The sequence below is a fragment of the Trachurus trachurus genome, assembly GCF_905171665.1.
Source record: "Trachurus trachurus genome assembly, chromosome: 16".
NCBI classification, from domain to species: Eukaryota; Metazoa; Chordata; class Actinopteri; order Carangiformes; family Carangidae; genus Trachurus; species Trachurus trachurus.
The window spans coordinates 21234905-21250563 of NC_139902.1; the positions used below are offsets into that span (position 1 = coordinate 21234905).

The following is a 15659-nucleotide window of genomic DNA, read 5'->3' on the forward strand; positions in this document are numbered from 1 at the left end:
CCCAAAATTACAAGACTGATAAACTGATTTTGATCATAATTTAGCTGTACCCACTGTGCAATTCTGTAGATTAATAAAAAAAAAAACTACGAAGGATACTCATTAAAATCCAGTACAATGTAGTTGCACTTATTTTTTGACTTTTAAATGAACATGTTATGCGCCAACAGACAGACTTAAAATCAAAGGTAGAAATTGGTAAAAATTATAAGTCTTAAAATGTTACTTTGTTTTCTTTATCAAAAAAAGTGAAACATGAATTAAAAGGTGTTGCTTGACCCCCACACCAAAAGTCATTGAGCTTGAAATTGAAATCAACAGTTTTTTCTTTCCCTGTGTTATATTGTAGGTCTTTTCTCCTAAGCAAAGATGGAAATCCTAACAAGCGTAATGTGCACAATGAGACATCTTTGCACCTTCTCTGCATGGGGCCCCAGATCTTGATCTCAGAGGGGGCGCTGCAACCTCGGCTCTCACGGCCATATGAAGATGAACATCGTCGGGCTGAGTGTCTTCAAGTCATCCTAACGTGGACTGGAGCAAAGCTGGACCATGGAGAGTATGAGATTGCTGATGTCAATGCCACTGACAACAAGAAAAACACTTGCCTGCACTATGCTGCAGCCTCAGGCATGAAGACTTGTGTTGGGGTAAGATCACAAAAGCCTTTGGACATGTTTCAGGGTTAAAGTAAAATATTCACAAGTATGATGGTGTAGGTATAGATCAAAGGCTTCATAGATGGAAACTGAAGAGCTTCAGTAAGATGGGGAGCAATTTGATGGAGGGAAGATAAAAGAGGCCAGGGTTACCCTGATGTTAACACAAATTATTCAATGTCTGCCCTTTTGTACTCAGATGATTTGTGGAGTTATGGCTGGTGTGTGGCCTTCTGTTAGAAAGCCTCAAGTGTGTGAGACTGATATTGATATGCCATCTGCAATACATGCCAGTAAGGACCGGTTTTGGCTGTGAATCAGCCAATCTCACTTAAAGATGATAGATGTCGGTATAAGCAGCCAAAAACGTAATTTAGGCATCCTTCCTACTAAGTTTGATTAAAGCCCTCGCTGGTGAGTTTTCTTTGTTAATTCCAGATGTAACACACATGCAAGGCTTTCAGATCATTTAGACTGTCACTGTATGTCTTTTAGTCCCTACCTTTTTGTTCAGACTCTGAGTTCAGTTTTATAACAGAGCTCATAACATAGCTGAACTTAGATATTCATACTTAAGTACAATTTTATTTGATTCTCTTTAAGTGACTCAGACATTCTTTGAAATTCATGTTTATTTTATGCAAAAGTATCACACTAACTCAAGTTCTGTCTCTGTTGCTTCTTGTAAGAAAGCAAGCACTTCTAAATTTGATGAATTTGATTCTGATAAGATGCACAAATGTTATGGGTTCGGAAACTAGTAATAATCATGATCATCTTAAATTATTGTGATTTGCATTGTTGCAACAGTTGTGTAGCCTTCATGTCAAAAGCTATGATGGAGTAAAAGAGTTGAAGCTGTTTTGTAATTTAAGGTGTTTCAAAGTACATATATTCAAGTTCAGTGTTCCTGCAAACAGTGTGTGACCCAATATTCAGAGAATGACTTTTCCTTTGTTTTCATTTGCTCAGTTCCTGGTGCAGAGAGAAGCAGACCTGTTTGCGGAGAACGAAAACCGCGAGACTCCATGTGACTGTGCAGAGAAGCAGCACCACAAGGAGCTGGCCCTGTGCCTGGAGTCGCAGATGGTCTTTTCAATTGCCCCTGAAGCAGAGGGTATAGAGGCAGAGTACGCAGCCCTCGACCGAAGAGAGGTAGAGAATAACATACCAAGAGGCAGTTTGTCCCCCTCAACTGGTGTCACTTGCAACATACACCAACCAAACTTCTGTGTAATCCCCACAGTCCCCACTGTTGAAAATCTAACAAAGACCTTAAAAGTTTCTGTCACTACAATTGCTGTCTCAGATGCTTTCTGATCTGACCCAATCCAAACCAAAACCACACAGCGGTCTTAAAGCACTTGTGTGGGCAATTATAACTTACTTTTAATCAATACACCATTAATTAAGTTTTAAATAATATATTATAAACAGAAGAGGCATTCTGTAAGAACTGATACAGTTTCAGTCATGAGTTTGTAGGGCAGTAGTTTCCTCTTGGAACTAGGTACTATTTGACTGTAAGTGTTTGTTTAAGTGTTTAAGATTTTTGTGGGATTCTGCTTATAAACACATTGCATCACATTGCAGATGCTTTGGTTAGACACATACACAATCACAACTCAGTCACACAAAATAGTCAGTCATAAGACATGTGACTGCTATTATCATCAGTTAGCTCACACGGTCTGACTTAGTCATGTGTTAGTAATCGTCTACATTTGATTTACTTTTAAAGTGGATATGTAGCAGTCAATCAAGTTAACACAATTCACTAAATTGATTTCTTGTCTAATTAAGTATGCAACAAACATGACACAAATAATATGAAGGAAAAGAAGCCTGTTACATCTTTTGTAAGAAGTCCACTGTCATTTTGCAGTACTATAGTTACCCCATCTCTTTTCTGTGTAGGCATCACTGCCATAGAGAAAGGGCTCTAACATTTTCCAGCCAGGTGGGGAAGACAGTGTTTAGTAAATCACACAGATGCTAAAAAAAAAAAAAAAATCAACAATGCCCATACCTTAAAATCACCATTTACCAACATCTGTCAGAAACATCACTATTAGAACATACTTTACATTAACTGCAAAAAAAACCCTTTTCAACCCAAAATGCAGATCTTCTGACCACACATCCAGGATACAATACAAGCTGCATACAGCACTGGAGCCCTCTATTGGTCCTGCACTGCAATAATGTACAACAGCCACTTCATGAAAGATACTATCAGCTGAAATTGAGTCTCTAAAAAACTAGTATAAGCAACAATAACCCATTACAATGATGCCAATACAATTAAAAGCCTAATTATGTACAAAGAATTAGTCTACCTTAAATAAATGAAAAAATAAATAGTATAATAAAAATAGAAGAGAGACAGGCCATAACCATCACTATGTACTACTTAATGAGTATTATACTATTTGTCTGCCAAAAATGGCAGCTTGCTAGGTAGAAATTATGCAAATGAATTAGACATATCTGTGGTTTTGAAAACTTCAGGCAATGTTGTTTTTCTAATATATTTCACTTAAACACTCTTTGTCCTCTTTTTTCCCTTTCCCTTTTGCACCGTCTCTCTCTACTGCCACCCTCATTCCCCTCACATTATCTTCCCCTGATCTCACCATCCATCTCCTTCTGCTCTTTCATTATTTTTCTCCACTAACCTGGCTTGGCCTGATTTTTTTTACCCTTACCTCATCCTCATCTCTGTAATTCTCCTTGTCATCATCCTCCCTTCCTCCTGTGCTTACCATGTCCTTTCCTCTCCCCTGCCCTTTTCTCTAGCTCTACGAGGGCCTTCGGCCTCAGGATCTACGGAGGCTGAAGGACATGCTGATAGTGGAGACAGCTGACATGCTGCAGGCACCACTCTTCACGGCAGAGGCACTGCTACGTGCCAATGGTACTATTGAACACACAGATACACACTCATCCGCTCACATGGTAGCAGCTACTGGTTCTTAAAAACACTGGCACAGAAAATGTCCTAGTTACCTAGTGGTTAGATCAGATATCATGTAACTGCAGCAGGGAACAAAGCTACACACACACACACACGCTTCTTTTTCATCTGAGATATGCTTTGAAGAATCTTGCAATGTTTTTACTTTGTGCTTGTTGTTTTGCTGTTTACTTGTAAAGAACATTTGTTGTTAAATTTGTCTTATGTTTTATGTATATGGGGATTAGAGAGGCCTAGCCTCATATAAACTTCTTGCTATACTCCAGTGATTTCTCTGCAGTCAAAGAAGCAGAATGTGAACAGCCTTTGTTATCTAGAAGAATTTCACTTGTATTTTGCTCAGTGGAGAATGTCATTGTCACATGCTCTAAATGCTGGTTTTTAGTGGGCTGGTCCTTTCCATCAAATATGTGGTGAAAATAACTGCTACATTCACAAACAAGCTGCAAAACATTTTTTATTTTATTTTATCCTATTTTACCTAGCCTACAGTATATGTTGTTGTGACTAAGATTGGTTTGTGGAGTCATATCCTCTCCATTTGTACATATTTGTTCACCTTCATTCCAGTCTAACTAAAACCATGAAGTGCAGAGGAAGGTGGCTCTGTTGAGCTAAATCATCCAAATATAAAATGGGTGGCTTAATTTCTGTCCACCACAATTAAGTAATGGCATGCTGACACTGAGGTGGCCAAGTCATAGAAATGTTAGAAAATCAATGCAGTATCTCTGAAACTAATTGCTCGCTATTTAATCTCTCATTAGATTTTTTTTGACTAACCTGTGTGTTAAAGATGTAGTGTTAATGCCAGAAGGAGAATGAGATTAGAGTCTAGAGTGACGTGTCAAATTTGCCTTCATTAGATCTATTGGTGCAAAGTCATGGTGGCTATGAATTAGAAGCTGAGTAGGTGCAGACACACAGTCCAGGTTGTAGAAAAGTACAGATCATTGGATTATTTTCTCGTCAGTTTCAAGTGGTCCATTTGATCCTACACCCCGAGCAACCGACACCAATTACTAGATAGAAGTGACAACAAACATCAGTCACCTGCCTTGAATTACCAGCTAATGTTGTTTTAACATAGGCTTGTCCAAGTGCTCAGAAAGTGTGTCACAGCTTTGATTTGCAGCCTTAAGCCACCAATTTCTCAAACTGCTGTGGCTTCACTTACCCTAGCTAACATACTGTGTGTGAAGAACTGAAAAGGTCAGAAAGTTTTTATTATTTTTTTATTCATACCTTTTGAAAACATTCACATTATTTAATTTAACTGTAGATTTCGAGTTGAGTAAACTTCAGTCAAATATGTCACAGATCTGGGTTGATTTTCAGTCTTTAAATACTCCATTCTTTAATTCACTGGACTGACTGGCTGGTTTTAGAGCTGCGTGTGCTACATATTAGACATACTTTTGGGAGCTTAGAGGGGAGAAAGTGACCCCAGAATGATGCTATATTTATTCACCTCTATCATGGGAGTGCTGTCTGTCTCTTTAATGAGGATGGAACATTTTAGGATTTTTGTTAATCTCTAGGAGAAGGGCTTTTGGACTTGTGTATCATTAATTCCATGTAAAAACCTTAACAAATTTCCACACTTCTTACTTTTATATTTCCATATTAGACATTTTCAGCCTTCTTATCAATGGTGGAGCTGCAAGCTTGTCAATCTTTCTTTCTGTTCTTCTCACAATTTGTATTTCCCAGCTAATTTTTGATATTTAAGACAAAATGTAAAGACTTTTAATTTCAGACCCCCTTTAATGGCCAAAAGCATGAAGATAGGGTCATACTCATTGATGAGTTTTAATTGAATGGAGATGGGGGAAATTGTTGCAATATTCATTATCTAAACGAGGCCATTTAGAGTTGGAGGCATTTGATTGGTGGTGAAACGTGTCTTGAGGCTGATAATGGCCTAATTGCACAGTTGACCGGGTCATGTTCCTTATTTTAGGAAGGGACGTTTTCGTCAGAGAGTATTTGCACTCACAAGACCACAAGTCATTCAGTATTTATACAGAAAAGCTCTCATAGCTGTGCTAATGTGAAATCGAACAGCTATTCTAAAAAAGAAAACCAGATGGCAGCAGGTCTGTGTTCTTGGCTGTTTGAAAGGAACAGGTAGTAGGGTTGTCACTAGAGTGGGATTTTGTGTGAATTTAGGTAGGTTCAATATTGTGTTTAAAAGCTTACTCTCTAAAATATGAGCCAGGATGGACTGAAACTAAGTTTTTATGTGAAAACATTTTGCAGGGATAAAATGAGAATAGTTTAACAGAGAACAAACAAGGAGTTGAGTTGAGTGGAAATTCATTCATATGTTTCTTTGATGTGTATCCTCATTTATTGCTTTTAGAAACATTGTGTAACTGTTTGCATATAAAATGGGTGAGAAGGGTTATACTGCTCATTCTGCTCAATGTTTTTTTTTCTTTTAAATAAGCACTGGCCTTAACTACTGTACATCTTTCACTTCTCTTAGAGTAATAATCACTATTTAACCTCTCTAAGCTTTTTGTTTTTGGACTATAAGCCAAACTCATTCTCTCATACTCATACCTATGTATTGTTTTGCATCAGATTGGGACAGAGAGAAACTCTTAGAGGCCTGGATGACAAATGCAGAGGAATGCTGCCAACGCTCAGGGGTACAGATGCCCAACCCACCTCCAAGTGGTTGCAATGCATGGGACACCTTGCCTTCGCCCCGGACACCACGCACCACCCGCTCCACTCTCACCTCCCCAGACCAAATCAGCCTAATGCCTGCTGATGATGAGTCTTCTCTGGTGAGTGATGTTGTCAGATTCCCTGTCATCACTATTGCCAAATTAATTCAGTAAGAGGGCAGGAGAGAAACGGAAATGGGTGTTTTAATACCAGTCAAGTCAGTCTGACAATATTTCAAATGAAAACGGGGGGTGTAGTTCCTCCATAGGGAACTGGCAACTGGAGGTTTCAACACTTCTATCAAAGAAATGATTCATAACACTACTCATTTATCAAAGTAGATGGAGCGTCCTCTGTCTGCCACCCATGCCTGACATCAGCCAGGATCCTGTCCTCTGTTTGTTGGACCGAAACATTTCCTGAGTCTTCTTGAAACTCCCATCACATTCAACCTTCAGTCTAGACCCAGGCATTGATCAGCAGAACTGTTAACTCTCAGTTCACCTCACAACTTAATCACTGAAAGTCACATAGGTATTACCAAATCAATACATTGACTACACAATTAAAAATGTTCAAATGGTCACATAGTTGCTGCAAAACTTTTCAGAAAAGTTAGGTTAAAAGGTTTAAGGAAACTTTAAATGAACCATAGCAGATGTGGTAGTTTGGAAGATAATTTTAGCGAGTCTGTCCTGTAACTGTACTCATCAGCAAAGAGCCATCAGATAAAATTAAACTACAGAACAAGTACCCTCAGGGAACAGCATGTTTTTCTGGCCAAGAAGTTGCTACAGCAGCAAAGGATGAAGCTAGCATGGAACTGCACTAAAAGTAACTGGCAGCGTACCCATAAAAACAGTACTCCAATGTTTATTTAAATTGAGTCCCTACGGTGCCACAGATTTCCTGAAGTGTTTCTGATGAATTCTTTAAATTTTCACCACCACACCTGTCTTTCTGCATAATGTTGCATTATTTCCCAGCCTTGTATCACTAGAAATCATTAGTATTCATGCCACTGATCTCCCTCATAAACATACTAAACACAAGCAAGGCTTCATCTATTCCTTGGAGAATCAGTGGTTTGTTAATTATGGTGTGTGTCAAATTCTGGAAAAAAGAGCATTAAAATACTTTCTAAAAATGTTATTAGAGTATAAGATTGAACTCTCCAAAGGCCAGTGAGGCAAAGCATAACAATAGGTAGAAAATGCATTTGCTTGAACCTTACTGCATCAAACATGAAGGAATTGGTAATTAAATTAATTATCAGCATGTAGAGAGGTGCTGACATTGCTAAGGTATGTCAGCCAAGGCTGCATAATCGTTGCTGTGGTTTTCTGTTCATTGTTCATTTGTTATAGTGAATATAAACGGGCATTAAGTGTTTTCGTAAATATGCATATCTGCAAGGTTATCACAGAACCTCATTGACTCCCAGCTGTGAGAGGTCTAGCACACCCTCTGTGTAATTGCACTACCGATATTCTGACCTTGTCTGGGATTTCCTGATCATTATCAAACATGCTGAACATTTTCCGTAGTCCTCTGTGTGAGCAGTTGTCAAGATGACAATTAGGCCATATCATTTGAGCCAAAGGCACCTGGTCTTAAGCTAATTTTATGCTGTTGGCAATTTGTCACTCACTATGTAAGACTGTGAGTGAAGGTGTGTCAGATAATAATCAGTATCACAGAAGAGGTCGGGAGCAAATAAATGGCCAAGTCAGCTGTCCTTCATCTAATTAGTGCTTGGCCGAAAGCCTAAAATCAGGCACTGTTAGATTTACAGTAGGTGTGTAAAACTGTATTAGAAACTTTTTAACATGCAGCTTAAGGTAACCTAAATACTGTCCATGATAATTTTTAACTTGTATACATTTTTCAATTCATACTGTGGTTTGTATTGTAAATATATACCAACTAGGCATTTTAGGAACAACTGTACTGTACACCATTTTACTGATACAGATTAGGAGCCTCAGTTAATGTTCACATCAAAGGTTGGAATGGGAAAAAATGTCTCAGTGACTCTGAGTAGGATTGTTAGTGTTGAGTGTTTCTGAAACCGCTGATCTCCTGGGATTTTGGCACACAATGGGCTCAGTCAGCATGGCATGAAAAATAAAAACATTCAGTGAGAAGCAGTTCTATGGACAGAAGTGTTGTTGATGAGAGGTCAGAGGAGAATGTCCAAACCGATTCGAGCCAAAGGCTACAGTAACTCAAATAATCACTTTATAACTGTGGTGAGCAGAAAGGCTTCTCAGCACATCAAACCTTGAGACTGATGGGCTACTACAACAGCATAATACCACATCAGGTTTCTTTACTGTTGACCAAGAACAGAAATGCGAGGCTGGAGAAGACCCATCAACACAGGACAGATATGGACTGGAAAAATGTAGACTGATCTGATACATTGGGATTTGTTCTGAGGCATGCAGATAGTAGGATCACAATTTTGTGCCAATGAATCCATCAACCCAATTTGCCCTGTCCCACCATCCCAGGCTGCTGCTGGTGGTGTAATGGTCTAGGTAATGCTTTCTTGGCCTTTCAACCGTCATGCTTTAAATGCCACAGCCTGTCTGAATATTGCTGCTGATGCTGACCATGATTTGCATCCCTTTATGGCCACAATTAACCATCTTCTAATGGCCTTCTTCCATATGATTATGCGTCACCAAGCAGAAGTCTGCTGGTTTTGTGTCCAGTGAACTTTAGTGGTTTCCCAGTCATCTGTATCCATTTTAACACCTTTGGGATGTGGTAGAATGGGAGATGCATGAAGGTGCAGCTGACAAATCCATAGAAATACTATGATGCTGTCATGACAACATCGATCTGTATCTCAAAGGAATGTTTCCAACATCGTGCGGAATCCAGGCCATGAAGAACCGAGGCTGTTAGAGAGCAAACGGAGGCGGTGGCCGATATCACTATGGTGTTGCTAAGTGCTTGGCAAGTGTATTGAAGCTTTACTGTAAGCATAAAAGTGGCATTTCCTAGGATGTTTTATGTACTTTCAAATTTATATGTGACATTGACACATGACATTGTTGATCTTTTAAGCTTTTGAACGACACTGCAGCGTATGAGGGAAATTGGACTTGTCAGATGGTGTCAGAAGACGTAATCCTTGTGGATGATGATTTATCCTTTAGTGGACTTTTCAATCCAGTGTTTCAGTGTGTGAATGAGACTGTTGATAGCTGAAACTGACAGACTTGATTTATCAGTTACTTTATGAGAAATTAGAGGTTGCATCTGTCTGACAGGATCTTCTGTTGTGGCTCTGAGAAGGCGTGCCTCGAAATGCACTGTACCAATCGACCGGGTCTACTCTCGGGCCTATTTAAAGGTTACAGTTGATTATATCACATTTTGCTCTTTCACAAATCAATACTTACATTGTTGAAGTACACTACGTTCTTTATGTCTTTTGTGAGGGTCAGTCTTTTACTGTAACGAGGCCTGTGTATGTGTGTATGTGTTTGTCCATTTGTGTCTATGTCTGTCAATATGGGTGTGAGAAAATACATCTGATGACTAACCATTTAGCCACATGCAAAAGAGAGGTCATCATTCTGGCCTGGGTTAGCCTTTGGCTGGCCATCAATCATCATACTGTGAGAAGGCTGGCCAGTCTCATGAATTTCAGGCAGAAAAACTGGAATTTTTTAAAGGCTGCTTAGATTTTCATTCAGTTTGACATACAGTAATGCCTCACAAATTGTAATTGTTTTCTTATGTCTTACAGTGCGGTATCTGCATGTCTTCCATCTCCGTCTTTGAGGAACCTGTTGATATGTCCTGTGGCCACGAGTTCTGCAGAGCATGCTGGGAAGGGTATGCTGCACCTGTACTGGAGATTCTCTGAAATGACTTAAAATAATATAATATTTTGCTCTGCTTATCCGTTCAGTTAATAGTTGCATGCAATATATATGTGCTTCCTCAGATTTCTAAATCTGAAGATCCAAGAGGGTGAAGCCCATAACATCTTCTGCCCAGCCTACGACTGCTACCAGCTTGTGCCTGTGGAAGTCATAGAGAGTGTGGTGTCTCGGGAGATGGACAGGCGTTACCTGCAGTTTGACATCAAGGTGAAGTAGACCAATAATGTGTACAAACGCATACAAAACGCAACACACCTGTAACTGTACTTAATTTGAAAGACTGAAAGATACAGATCTAGAAAAACAACCAGCCTCTTTCTTTCAATTGTCATATAATCATTAGATTTTCTCACTGAAGCTTCACAGGGACTTGTTATCATATTTTAGGAATTATTTTCCTTGTTGAGTAAATAAATACTCGCAAACTAGAGCAGCACTTAAGACATGTTTGCCAGACTAAGTTAGAAAGGAGAACATGCACAATGTAGGGGACTATTGTAGCACAAGTCAACTTGTTTTTATTAGCTCAAAAAGTTATCTTTAAGATTTTTAAGTTACTTTTGTGTGCAACATGTAAATAATTAAACAATTAAACAATTAATATCAAGTAGAAAAAGGCAGCCAATAACCTTTTAAGGCAGAAACCCTTAAACATGTAGCTGGGAGTGTTGTAGTACAGTTAACTGTATGTGTACTACTGTCATCCTCATTAAAGTACCTTAACTTCAACTATAGATTGTAGAATTGCCAAATGATTTCAATCTTTCCTTCTTCTGTTACAGGCATTTGTGGAGAACAATTCAGTGATCCGCTGGTGTCCTGTGGCAGGGTGTGAAAGGGCTGTGCGACTAAACACCCAGGGCCCTGGATCCTCCACCTCAGACCCTCTTAGTTTTCCCCTCCTTCGGGCCCCTGCAGTAGATTGTGGTAAAGGCCACCTCTTCTGCTGGTCAGTACCACACCTGTGAAATGCTAATATTTCTGTAATTGTGTGTATCATTGTTGAATATAATAGTGCTGAATACTGAACACAAAACCTTTGAAAGCCAACAATATATGTGTTGGTGTAGCAGTCAAAAAAGTCATTACAACAGAATTGCGCTGTAAACATTAGAGGTTTCTGTCCGTCCTTTTGTGTGAATTTATGTAGTAAATGTCTATCATATTTGTGTGTGAACACATGCACCTGCACATTTTACGCACACTACTACAAAATGACACTTCCCGCAGCTTGATTTACTGTGAAACTGAAAAGGTTTTAAATAACCCCCACATCTGAGAGTTGAGTATCAAGTCAAACCCAGTAACTAGGAAGTAATGGAGCCAACCAAGAAATCAGTGGCCTCTGCAATAGAGAGCTCTGATGCTCTGTTGGTAACAGCACTCCATCGATCATCTCTAAATGATAGAGTGGCTAGATAGAGGCCATTCAGAGTGAAAGGCATGTGACAGCATGCCTGGAGTTTTCCAAACTGCAGTTAAAGAAATGTGAGAGTATGTGGAAAAAGGTTTTCTCTTGTGAAAAGACAGAAAATTGGACTTTTTCAGAACAGAACAGGTCAAAACACCAAGCACTTTGGTAAAAGAAAAAAGTGGGCATTACTTGTTTGTTTTTTTTAATCCTAAAATGCTGAACACTTTCATTGAAACTGAAACTTGAACAAAAAGGTTTATCATCCTAACATTTTAAAAAGCTGTTCTACAACAACACAGCTAATTTACACTCATGTGTGGTGTGAACATGGCCTTTGCTCTTGGACACCAAACCACCAGATCTATGCTGTCTTGTATGTGTTTGTTTGCATTGGCTTTCATTTTGCTGAACGTCAGAAGAGTTCAGATGCTGCGTTGTTTTCTTCCCTCTGTGTTTTGTATTCATACTCCCAGAGCCTTAAAGGTTTCCCCCACAGTGTTATAACCTCAAACCCACCCTGTTAAATACTACCTACCTCACTGCACCTCACCTCACTATATGATTCTTCAAAGTGGTCGTTAGGCCCACTTGTCAGGTTCACTCTGGAGTTTAGTTGACATGACATTTGGTAATGGAACTGGATGTAACACAGGTCCAACTTCAATAGTTCCCCTGACACGAGAAAGGCAGAAATGACCAATTGATGGTGGCTGACAGTTCTGACAGCACCGTGTGATTGGTGTGTGTTCATCATTTGCCCTTTTTTCTTGAACAGACAGGAGCCAGACATTTGCATTGAATAGTTCATTTCAACTCCAATCTTCATCTTTGACTGTGCATATTACAGGGAATGTCAAGGTGAGGCTCATGAGCCCTGTGACTGCGAGACCTGGAAGTTGTGGTTACAGAAAGTCAATGAGATGAGGCCTCAGGAATGTGAGTATTGACCGTAATTTACTTTTTGGATGTTTTTAGACGTTTCCCCTGACAGAACGTACTAGTATTATGACTTAAACCCCTGAGTGCATTCTGTTTATAAAAGTGCTATCTATTCCTACCTCACCTAACTCAGTTGTTATACCAGTAGAATTATATTTATCTACTGGGTGTTAAATCGTTGAACAGTTAAGTTTATTAGCCATTTTCCTTACTTGCCTGCATTTTTGGGTAGTAGTCAAATGATATATTTGGTGTTAAATTGTCTGGAACTCAACCGTAGTAATTACAAACAGTTTAGCACTAAGCCAATTAAAATCCACCATACTGATGATAAATTATTAATTAAAATGAACGACCCACTCATCGAAAGCAGAATACAGCGTTGAGAAGCAGTAATTAGACTGTGGGCAATCGAATAGATGATTTAAGATGGCCCAAGCTGCTCCACCGTGCCACTTCGTTGACGAGAGGGTTGAAAGATAAAAGCAATTCTTTTGCTTTGGAACGATCTTCCCCTTCGATTTCCCCAGATTCTGTTTTATCTCAGCATTTCAAACAGCACATCAGAGGTGCTTTGATAATAGCCAATTATTCTGTCTGTGTGGGTGGGTGCATGAGCATCTTGGGAGATGTTAGCAAAATATTAAAGGAATACACATTAGTCAGGCAGGACAATTTCCCACTCAGTGCAGTGGACTGTTTAGATGCTGTGGTAATAGCCAACCTCACTCCGTCTCATTATGCCTTTATTTGTTCTGTTTACCTCCCCCTCCTCCTCTTGAAGTGGCTGGTGTGAGCGAAGCTTACGAGGATGCAGCTAACTGCTTATGGTTGCTCACTAACTCCAAACCTTGTGCCAATTGCAAGTCCCCGATACAGAAAAATGAGGGTTGCAACCACATGCAGTGTGCAAAGGTAAGTCAAGCAGTTTCCAATCAAGTGCTATTTTGGCTCATGTCTTATCAGTTTACAATGAGTGGATAGTTAATTCATTGAGAAAACCTGAATGAACAATTCACGTTTGACTGTTAATATTTAAAATAATAAAATGTCAAAAAAAAGTAAAATTCCGAGAAGAAAACATTGCAAAGTTACGAAACTACATTCTATTTTGGTCTCGCTGATTGGTGTGTAGTTTACTAGAGCTCGGCATGGGGATTAGATCATCTAAATGTGCAAAATTAGATTTGGAAAACAGATAAGCAGCTTCAGAAAAAATATTATTTTATGAAAAGTGTAAAATGTAGTTTTCACATCATTCATCATCACACCATGCATTTTGGCATTTAGTGGTTTATTAGACAGTATAGGAAAGCTGGATGAGAGAGAGGGGATTACATACAACAAAGGACATGAGTTGGATTTCAACCCAGTCCTCTGCGATAAAGATCCGTCTGCAGTACATAGCCCAGTGACTAACAGGTGAGTCACTAGGCACCCAGCAACTGTATCCTTCCTGTCCTTAATATTGGATGCCTTTACAATTCTCTGCAATTGTAGCAGGTGCTGTCTGTGCAGCACTACAATTTAGTTCCATTTGGCTACTGAAGATTTTGTGACTCAATTTTATGCAGGCACTAGGCAAACTGGTGTTTGTAAACTTCTATAAATAGTCTGCATTGTGAAATAGATTAATATCTCCAGGCTACATGCTGTCCTCAGCATAAACAAACACTCCAAAAACCAAACAAAAAAAACAAAAACACCTTTAAGCATCATGACATTACAAAGCTGTAGCGGATTAGCTGTGATTTTCCAGAGGTGCCAGCTGGAGCTCCCTCCACAATTTGAAACTGAGCTTTAGTCAGGTTAATCCCCCATAAGCATACACAACTCAGCCACATTAGACCCTGGATCATGTACCATCCTTTTGATCAACCACAGAGACAAGGCATGACCATGACAAGCATAACCACAAAAGATGTCCAAAATGTCCCACACCCGTAAAATACGACAATGACAGTTCAGTTTGAGCAACAGAAAGTTCAGTTCAGTCCCTCAACAACACATCTTCGGGTCAGGTTAGTTCCCTTGTTCTCCACACGAGTAACTCCTCTTCCCAGAAAAGCGAGTACAGGATCTCTTCCATAACGACAGTGTTGTGGTTACCTTACAGTCAGCTGGATAGTTGGAAGCTGTAGGGATACAGTTGTAGCTCCAATATCCCGGCGTGAGTGCAGGCTTTATAATTCACAGGACGAGAGCAATGATTAATTCGACATGACCACAGACTGTATTCAAAATCCAAACAAAAACATGGCGCTGAGTGACACTGCTGCTACGAACACAGGTATGATGAGCCGCCATCTTGCTTCCTATGGCACCATTTAAAAAAAGAAAGAAAGAAGGAGACTATTGTTAAGGGGATGCCACTGGTCGATGATAGAGGTGTGTTTTGGGTGTAAATTAATAATAATAATGGCTTGGTTTTATATAGCGCTTTTCTAGGCACTCAAAGCGCTTTACAGAAACCATTACTCATTCGTACCACATTCACACCGGTGGTGGTAAGCTACCTCTGTAGGCACAGCTGCCCTGGGGCAGACTGACTGAAGCATGGCTGCCAATGTGCACCTCTCCGACCACCTCCAAACATTCATACACATTCACACGAGGCAAGGTGTCTTGCCCAAGGACACTACGACGGCAACTGGGACTGAGCGGGATTCGCCAACACTCTACCTCCTGAGCCACTGTCGATTTAAAGAACACTTTTTTTATTTACTTTGTTTATTTGTTATTTTGCTGGCTGATCACCACAAAGTGATGGTCACTACTGGTGACCTTGTCCAGGTCCAGACACAATCCTGTCTACATCTGAACCTATAATTTATAAATTATTGAGAATTATTCCATTTTGAGGAGCATTTTTGTTTAAAACTGCCACAGTTTTTTCTAACATGTGGCACTGGTCACATAATGCAGCTCTGCCAATCATTGCAACTTGAGCAAGTGAAATGGGCACACAAGGGAGAGAAAGTTGTGTGTATATATACTGTGTATATAAGTGCTTTTGGTTTGTAGAGACTGTGTATTGTAAAATATAACTGTACAGATGTGAAGTTAACAAAAAAAGAAAAAGTTTA

At 39.5% G+C, this 15659-nt stretch overlaps 1 protein-coding gene across 1 annotated transcript in view; it reads left to right on the plus strand.

The window, feature by feature from the left end:
* The window catches only part of LOC310999468 (ankyrin repeat and IBR domain-containing protein 1-like), a 33048-nt gene that overhangs the window by 3359 nt on the left and 14030 nt on the right, over positions 1–15659 (plus strand). Inside the window, exons 3-11 of the mRNA XM_083989904.1 lie at positions 350–650; positions 1632–1814; positions 3459–3576; positions 6226–6434; positions 10082–10170; positions 10283–10427; positions 11003–11169; positions 12482–12570; positions 13358–13488. Coding sequence (XP_083846030.1) covers positions 350–650; positions 1632–1814; positions 3459–3576; positions 6226–6434; positions 10082–10170; positions 10283–10427; positions 11003–11169; positions 12482–12570; positions 13358–13488 — 1432 coding nt within the window. The remainder of the gene's footprint in view (positions 1–349; positions 651–1631; positions 1815–3458; positions 3577–6225; positions 6435–10081; positions 10171–10282; positions 10428–11002; positions 11170–12481; positions 12571–13357; positions 13489–15659) is intronic.